Below are 9,800 nucleotides of genomic sequence, written 5' to 3'. Positions count from 1 at the left end.
GAAGGCAGCATTTTTCTGTGTAATAACCATATTGAAAGAAACGGTATGGAGGACGCGTTCGGAAGGAATTGCGACAGGACAGCTCATCTCCAGACGAGGGCTGGTGAACTACTTCACCGCCCATCTTGTTTCCAAGATCCGTCTGGAGAGGAGCTTGTCGCAAAGAGTATTTGCAAAAAGATGGAAGGATGTCGTAAGAAAGTTGTGTATGCAAGGGGCCATGCCAACACGGTCGGACCGGGCATAGAAAGAAAAGAAATGGAAAAACAAAAAATCAACCGGCGGGTTAGAGGTACATCCTCAACCTAAAAGTAATCAAATTTTTGAAACAATAACATCATCATATTATAATATATTATTCTCATATAAAAATCATTCATTAAATCATCTGTAAAAACGCTCAACGATCTATATGTTCCTTTTTTGTCTGTCCTAGTTCGTCCCCTCTATGTATCCTATTTATTAGGAAATAAAAGAAATTGTTGAGTAGCGGTTGAGGAGAGATCAGCCGAAGGTGCTAGATAGCAGTAGTGTTGAGACATAACAAAACCAAAACAAAACAAAGAACATTTTGTTTTAAAAAAAAAACAACATTTTTCTATATCAATGAAAAACATTTTTATGAACATTGTTCTGCTAATTGATCTGGCTGAACATTTCACCAATGAACTTCTTCCATGAACATTTTCATTTTTCTGTAAAATTACATTTCTTGCATACACATGTTTTGCTTTGTTTTAAAATTGTTTTGCTCTCTACATCACACCTGTATGCTTACACACTCTTGCATCATTCATATTTTCATGTGTGCTATCACTTGTTCTCCACGCCACTGATCAATAGAGTTGCCAATCTCTTTCAACACGCCAGCATATTACATTTATGATTCTGCCTAGACATACACACATTGCCTAACATATATTGCATAACATATTTTGCTTTACATTTCTTTTGCTTCACATATATTTGATATGTATTCATTTGTAAATGATACTATATCCATTTTTCTGCATTACACACAAAATTACACATTTTCAATATCATACACATCTGTATTATTCAATCTCTGTGGCTTTCTCACTAGAAGGTGGTGGGGGGGAGTAGTGTTAAAAACTAACACTTCCTTTTTCCAAGCTAAGATTCGAAACCGAATCTAAAAATTTTCACTTGTCTGATTATCTGATTTATGGACATTGAAAGTGTACATGCATCAAGAAAGTGCAATAATAAGGTTTAGCAGTTGAAAACTGAGTAATGAAATGCAGAATTAGGTCCGCTGATCATGAGAATCAAATATTGATAGCAGGTGCTATGGGTTATTTCCCTTGAGTGTTTAAAAAGATATTACGCTGATGCTATGGGTTATTTCCCTTGGGTGTTTAAAAAAAATAGTTATATGAGGTAGATATAAAGATCCCTTCCAGGGACTGTATTATCAATTTTTTTAATAATCTAAGTATGTCACGAGGTTTCCAGACATGAGTTTCCAGACACTGGCCAAACAGGCGCGAAAGAAATTTCTTTGTCCTGTCAAAAGGTGATAGATGGATTTCTCTTTGACCTCTGACCTGAGCTGTTTCATTTAAGGTTCAAGTGGATAGGAGGCGACCTATATAGGTAGAAATTAGTCCTGTGGTATGTCTGCCCTTCTAGCTGGGATGACAATTATAAATACAGCCACACACATGACAGATAATCAGAGATAGCCATCAATAGGCAAACAGTCAAGAGACAAGAGATAGCCTGCAAGAGGCAAACAAATAGTTGACAGGCAACAGTTAACTTGCGCCAGTCAAGCAGCCAACACAGAACCACATATTCAGCATGAACAACCAAACACAGTAGCAGAACATAGACACGACTGAATGACCAATGCATACACAGACACAAAACATGCCTGGTTTTACCTCATCACATCGACACAGTATTTCTCCTGTTTATTTTTTACTTTGTCAACTTGAAGCAAGTTGGTAATGTCATGTAGTGGATTTCCTTGTGTATACAACACGTAAATGCAAGTGTCGATTAAATAAATTATTTAAACCACAATCCGATACTTTCCCAGTTTTATTTTGATGTCGTCCACATGCCTATTTTATCTGCTACCTCAACAACAGCCTTTGCTACTCATCTTGCTACAGGATGAAAATGATCAAACTTTAAACCTCTATAACTTTTTTAAAACATTTTTCTGGAAAAAATGAAATAACTCCAGCAATTCAGTTTGGGCAAGTGTATTATTGTGCCAAACCGATAAGATCCTTCGATACTTTCAATCAACTGCTCCACTGTTTCTTCCAAATAACTCTTTTAGTCACCATTCCAAATATTTCCTCTTATATTTCTTTTTCTTTTCCATGAATCTGCAAAATACACCTCATTACCTATCAGTCAACTATTGTTGTCCCAATGCAGATTAATTATGGATTAATTATTTACATAGAGATGGTATGGCAATCAAATAATAAAAGTGATCTTTCACCTTATTAGAAAGTTGTCCAACCAGATGATAATATTGGACAGCAGTAGTAACAATATTTGCTACACTTGAACAAACCAACTCTAGCTGTTACATTGATGATGTGATGATGGCTGTCCACTCGTGATCAAAGAAGCCCATCACTGACCATTAAGAACATTATGAACTCAAATGTGTGTGGCTCTGCTGATGACAAATGAGCTCAGGTCTTGACAAACATACACATCTGCAGATATTACAGACCAAGCTTCCCTCATTCACTACACACGTGCATGCATGGATACATACATATAAACATATATACATTCATGGTGATTGTTCCATCTTCACAGATGATTTCTCATTGTCACCCTGTTGCAGATCTGCATGGTTTGAATCAAAGGTGAAAGACAGAAGTTGATATTTACTGTGTGCTTCCAACTGGTTAAGTCTGCATAGGCCACCACTCTTCTATCACCATAGGACTTTCAGTAGATAAAATGACAAATGAGGTTACCATAAAGAGACATCTGTATATCACTGGATTGCAAATGCATGTACAACTTGAGTACCACTTACTGAGTGTCCATGATTATTACCTAGTGGCAGGTCGAAGTTAAATGGCTAATAATCATGTGAAACCACAAAATTTATATCAGTGTCCCTCTCCTAGAAAGATACTGTGACAATGGCAAGGGTTTCCTTATTCACATTGGTTTCATTGTATGCCCTGATACCAGCCAAGAGTATTACATATGTGATGACATATATATAGGTGACAAATGTGGCTTGTGTTTTAATTTGTATTACGTTTGCTGTTTATCTATTCCAGTTTAACAAAGCTTTGCACATACCAGCTTAATGTACCTTCAATTAATTAGTTGCTGATGTGAAACTTGGGTTTTACCTTCTCACCCTCATGCAACTACAGATTCCAATTTGAGTAGCTTAATCACTGACAGCTAATAAAATAAAGTAAATCTCTAAACTACCATTACTGCCCTCATTGAGATTTTATTGTTGTTGCCGTGGTGACAACCCTATATCATCAAGTAAATTTATTTATATATTTGTTTTAGATAGCAATTACTGAATGATAAATATGTTAGTTATAAGTTTCTAACATACCAGTCACTGGTTCACTGATATTTATGATAGCAATGCTGCTAAGGGAATGTTCATACAGTAAAAAATATCTCTAAGAAACTCTTTATAAGGCACCTATTATTTTTTTTACACTTTACTGATATGCATCAGCAAAAGGCACACACATACATGCACAGCATTAAATCTTTTTTTAAACATTTCATTTTACTTATTTTTGTTAATTTGTTAAAACTCACCATCAAGAATAATGACAAGTGTGAGCAAACACTTGTTTTATCTAAATTAAGACACACCTAGTTTTGTTTAAATAAGTGAGATACTCAACAACAAAGATAAAGTTTGATTTTATTCGAAAATCAATTTTTGTAAAAAATGCTTCCAACTCTTTGGAGTCAAACATATTCCTGAGATTAAGAGACAAAACTAAATTTCTTTCATTCTTGTTTTTCATCATTAAAGAGTAAATGGAAAACAAATTCTTTTTGAAAAAACAAACCCAAATCATCTTTTTTATCCTGTTTGTCAGAACAAGAGTATGGTGATGATATAAAATGAAAAACCATAAAACAAAACCATTTTGAGTTAGTAAAGCCAATAAGAGGTCAAGGTTTTTCTCCCTGACTTAGTCTTCTATTAATATCATCAACTACTTTTGGTAAATCCGCAACAGAATCTATAACATAGTGTGCCCCACTGTTACGTAGAATAATTCGTGAATGTTCCAAACGCTGTTCAAGAGCCTCTTCAGTGAGCTCTACCTCTTGTTCAAGACTGTTGATGTTCATATAATTACTGTATTTGCTCACACCAATACCCCAACAACCAGCCTCCAGTGCTTCAGCAATACCTGAAGCTGTATCATCGACTTTTATCACAGATTGAATAGGATGGATATCTAAAAGATCCATATTACGATAAATCATAAATGGTTTGGGACGGCATCCATTGATCACTTCATCACCAGCCACTGTAACATCTGGTCTGAAACCTTGTTTTGCTACATCTGCCAAAACAATATCTACCATGGAACGTACATAACCAGTCGTACTACCAATCTTAATATTGAAGTCTTTCCGAAGTTTTTGCATTGTCTCTGCAGTTCCTGTACAAGAAAGAAATTACCAAATGATATGGGTTATTACCAATATTATCATAAACATTATCATCTACATTATCAACATAATCTCCATCATTCCAACTATCATTAAGTCACATTATCAACATTATCTCCGTCATTATAATTATCACTGTTCCCATAACATTTCCATCATCAACACTACCAACAACACCCTTATCAGTATTATAATTACTACCAAAACAATCCTTATCAATGTCGCCATTATTTATTTGGATATTATCACAAGAATTTCTACCACTGCCATACTTACCATCAACATCACTATAATTACTATCATTAGTATAATCACCATTATTGTAATCACCTACAATAATGAGTGTCTGTTGTGCCCACTCTAAATGTCTTACTGAATATTGAAAGAATTAAACTAAAGGATTTAGTTTAGTCCTTTCAATATTTTCATCTCGAATCTGTTCATGATAAATTTTGTATTTCATACTTCAAGTACATACAAATACAAATACCAGTTATATCATAAGGTGATCTTTCCAATGATTATTGCTATTAATAACTACAACACTCATGTGTGAGATTGTTACAAATAAATAGCTAATGAGTAGGCGAATCAACTTCCATGTTGTGATATTTTGTCGGATTCAGCAAAGCTGGTTGTTATAAAGGCTATGAGATAGCCTTTATGAGATAGCATAAAGCCAAACCTTGACAGAAACATCAGCTTGGATCCCCATAAGAAGTATAGATACTTGGCAATTTTTCTGACAACTTCTGCAACCAAAGTAGACCAGTTATAATACCTGCATTTTCTTCTGTTCTGGTTTCCCCCTGCATCAAGATCTACTCAGATTCTTTTTTGTTTTCTTCCTATCACTCTTTCTTTTCTCACCATGGAGAAGGTACTCCATCATTGTAGAATAAAAACACATGCAAGACATCAGTCACACACTACAAGTCCTGTCTGAATTGTTATAAAGTAGGTTGCCATATGCTATTTCCATGGGCAAGTTCCAGCCAATGATGTCAAATCTGAAATGGTCTGGCAGCTTCTTTGGATATAAGGACCCTCAAGTGTTTGAGTTTGACAACTGGACACTAGTACCAAACATTACATGCAAAAATTCAAATAAGTTTCCAGCTATTTCAGGAAGCTGAAATGTTAGAACTATTATTGTCCAGTGATCTGAAACTAATCAATGACAGACACAAAATAGTTGTTATTGATGCTGAACTTGGAAGACTAAATGTAAAATTAGCCACAATCCAAATTATAAGACTTGTGAATGATGGTTTATTATAAATGAGACTGAATTTGGAAGATTAAATATGAACACAGTCATAATCCAAGAGACCTGTTGGATTATTATAAGACAAACTATCCTTCTGAAAAAGATAGGGACCAGTATTATAGACAAGTGTATGATGTTGTGTATGTAGTAAAGATATCTCTCTTATCAATAGTAGAACCACCTATTACAGGTACTAATTGAATGTCTCTATCCTCACAATAACTCAGGTATCAAGATCAATTTTTGCAGTGAGGTTGCTGAACCCATTGAATAGCTTCTGAGATGAGAAGATCTGCATATGCTGGGAGTTGGCACAGTATATGATGTCGGGCCTGTATATGAATCAGCCACCAAGGAGAAAACGAAATGAATGAAAACAGTCAAAACCCATGCATTACAAACACAAGCATAGTGTTTGTTTCATGAATGTATCCAGGACATCACTGGCACCTACTGGATTTTGTGATTGTCATAAGAACATAGAGCAGTCACAGCACCAACTGGGCTTCTGATCACTCTCTTATCATTGGCAAAGTTGTATCAAACTTTGGTCTGCTATTGAAATATTTGGGAAGACAGAAAGATGGCACTAACTAGTATGATGCCAATCTCTGTGTTACAGAATGCACAACACAAACCAGGAAAAATCCAACTCAAGAGACTTAAACTTACAAAGAAAATCTAAAGTTAATTGTCAGTGAATGACCAGGAAATGTGCCAACAACTGTTGGGCTGCTGTTAAGCTCCTCCATTGAACACATCTTTGCCAGTAAGAGTATCAGGACTATGTATGGAAGCATCAAGGAAACCATTCGTCCAGCTATGACACTCTCTTAAAATCAAAATTCTGACCAGTGCAAACATATGGAAAGGTCAGTAGTACCATTACCTGAAACTGTATTAAATAAAGAAAAGTTACAGAGGGTACCCTAACTAGCTTCCTAGCACTATCAGTTCTTAAGGAATTTGATAGTGATTCAACAATAGAAGAGCGAGACAAAAAGAGCCATCAACATTCACATTTTAAAACACTTGGAAATGAAACAAAGAAAATCAGAACTTCTGGACTCTTCTATTTCTCTTCAGTGTGCTGGAATGTAAGATATCACAAGACACTAACTAGCATCACAACCACCACAACTACTATATTCTTTTCTACTCTAGGCACAGGGTCCCCGTTTTTTTTTTGGGGGGGGGGAGTCAATTAGATCGATCCAGTATGCAACTGGTACTTAATTTATTGACCCTGTGGAATTTGAACTCAGAACGTAAAGACAGACGAAATACCACTATGCATTTCGCCTGGCATGCTGTTTCTGCCAACTCGCCACCTTACCACTACTACTTTATTACCATTACTTAGTACTATCACTAACTTTTACTACTACCACATACCACTAACTACTACAGTTATTTCCACCATTCCTACTGCTACCTCCCACCACTACCTAACCAGTCACAGTGAAGACCCAAAATGCAGTAATTATGTGCAAGGACCATAACTCTGCTTGTTTAGTTTTGCTAGCAAAACATGTTTCATAGGACCCAACAAGGGGGTTTCCACATCACCATAAAAGCTGTTAGAAATAACAATCAAATTTCCTTTCACTAAATGTTTTACAAATAACCCTACAGTCCTGTAAAACGAGATTATTTTAACCATACAGAAGCTAATTTTTCAGTTTTGCAAAGGTTTGTGTTATTCATATTTTCTTCTATTATTCCATCCAGCAGGAGTCTTTTTACATATTTTCATGGATTACTTAGTGATTTCATTGTAAAATTGTTATGAATATTACTAAAGAAGGTGAGGACTTATACAATGAAATAAAATTGAACCTTGGCACATCATCAATTCATGCTAAGATTTAGCATATTTTTCTGGATAAAATATTTAAAATTTACAAATTGTACCTGGTTTAACTTTTTGGTACCAACCTGCCTGAGATCACTATTGATTCTGATACAAACTTCTTGTTTCACAGTGATCTAAATGAAAACTTTTCATTAAAAGTTTACATTAGCTTGTGTCCAAAAACATTAGCTTAATACTGGTTTCAAATTTTGGATCAAGGATGGCAATTTCAGGGAACTTCGATAACATCGACCCAGTATTCAGCTGGTACTTATTTTATTGACCCCTAAAAGGATGAAAGGCAAATCAACCTTGGCAGAACTTGAATAGAGACTGTGAAGGTGGACAAAATGCCACTACACATTTTACCTGGCATACTAATGATTCTGCCAGCCTGCCACCTTACATCAGCTTAATATTAACAATTATTTGACAAAATACTCCAGTATTTTCAAAAATTAACAGTGTGAAGTGTGGAGTTAAATACAAAGTGAGTAACAAAGCAGGTGGCTTTCTCTACGGAGATGCTATTGTTGTTTAGAAAAGGAAGAAACAAGGATTCTACTAAGTTGGTGAAGCTCCTTTTGATTAGGGACCAGAAGGATTGGCTGCAGTTTGGGAGGTTGGAAAGCTCAACAGTTATATGAAATTCAAAGGTATCCTTTGCAAAGTGGATAGAGGTCTTACAGGGGCTGCAAAGCTGGGTGAACTCCATACAGTTTTGGGTAGTGAGTAAGATTCTCCAGATTTTGTAAACCTTGTTTTTCGCCTGAACAGCAGCAACACAGCAATGAATAAACCACCTGGGGGATTGTTGTGCATAAGAAGTGAAGGGACTTGCCTAGAAGAATGGCTTCAGTCACTCTCTGAGCAGTTTGAAGGGTCAGGAGTGAAACACTTTGCTGCCATGGACAAGTGGCATGTCTACTTAATGGTCTGAGATCTGAGTGGAGGATAAAACAAGTTGGTGCAAAAAGTGCTGAGAATAGCAAAGGATTCAGCTTTTGCACCAACAACATCAGTGTGGGATGAGGTGTGAGAGAGCCATGAGGAGCTGTGAGAGTTGAAGTCATACAATATGATGACCTTAGAGTGCTACAATAAATGTTCTCAATATGGGATAAGATATAGCCTAAGTACTGCTGGCAGTTTTGGGCAGTTTGGAGAGCAAAAGAGGGAGAAAATGCATTTGGAAACGGAGGGAGTCTGGTGAACCAGTGCAACTGGAAGCCATTGTTGTTGAAATCCAAATGAGAAAAGTGAGAGACAGGAAGAGTGGAGTCTGTGTATGTACAGACACTACCTTTAAGAGAGAAGTTCCAATAGAGAATATATCCTGAACAGTGAATATGAGTTGTGAAATTTGAGCTTCAGAGAGAATATGATATATGGATTGCATGAATGTAAGAAGTTACATATGGGTTCAAAAGTTTGACAAAAGCTATCAAATGACTGAGAAGATTTAGAAATATTTTTTCAGTATCATGGAGACATATAGAGAGTAATGATACATGGACAGTTCACAGAAATCCTCATTCTAGAGGCCTGGTTCAAATGTTTGCAACAAATGGAACAATGACCACAAAGAAAGTAGTGGTGATTAGAATTATTACAGAAAAATACCTTACCAAATTTAGTGACCATCTTCTACACTCTGAGTTGAAATAAAGCTATAGTGAGCTGCTTTATGTTTCATGTTATGTTTCCCTCGGGTGACTCGCAGAGATAATATAACGAGTTATACAATTTAATTATTACATTTATTGTTCAATTACATACAAAGAACGCACTCACCCAATGTTCGTTATGAATTAACAAAAGTCATGTCCGCCATATATCTATCAATGACCTTTTACTACGACAGTCCCACAAGACAACAACAATGAAACAATGAACTCAGACGAACCACATGACACACGGAACGTCAGACGAATTACATATCTAACAGTCCATATAACACCTCCCCACTGAAATTGATGCTACACAAGAAGTATCAAC

At 35.9% G+C, this 9,800-nt stretch overlaps 1 protein-coding gene across 2 annotated transcripts in view; it reads right to left on the bottom strand.

The window, feature by feature from the left end:
* Positions 1-3,893: 3,893 nt before the first annotated feature.
* The window catches only part of LOC106875443 (phosphonoacetaldehyde hydrolase), a 90,204-nt gene continuing 84,297 nt past the window's right edge, over positions 3,894-9,800 (bottom strand). For both annotated transcript variants that reach the window (XM_052970199.1, XM_052970198.1), the window contains exon 3: positions 3,894-4,667. In XM_052970199.1, coding sequence (XP_052826159.1) covers positions 4,168-4,667 — 500 coding nt within the window. In that variant the 3' untranslated portion in view covers positions 3,894-4,167. The remainder of the gene's footprint in view (positions 4,668-9,800) is intronic.

Source organism: Octopus bimaculoides, chromosome 8, assembly GCF_001194135.2.
Source record: "Octopus bimaculoides isolate UCB-OBI-ISO-001 chromosome 8, ASM119413v2, whole genome shotgun sequence".
Taxonomy (NCBI): Eukaryota; Metazoa; Mollusca; class Cephalopoda; order Octopoda; family Octopodidae; genus Octopus; species Octopus bimaculoides.
Note: the sequence above shows the minus strand (reverse complement) of the source record. Positions and strands in the feature narration are given on the sequence as shown.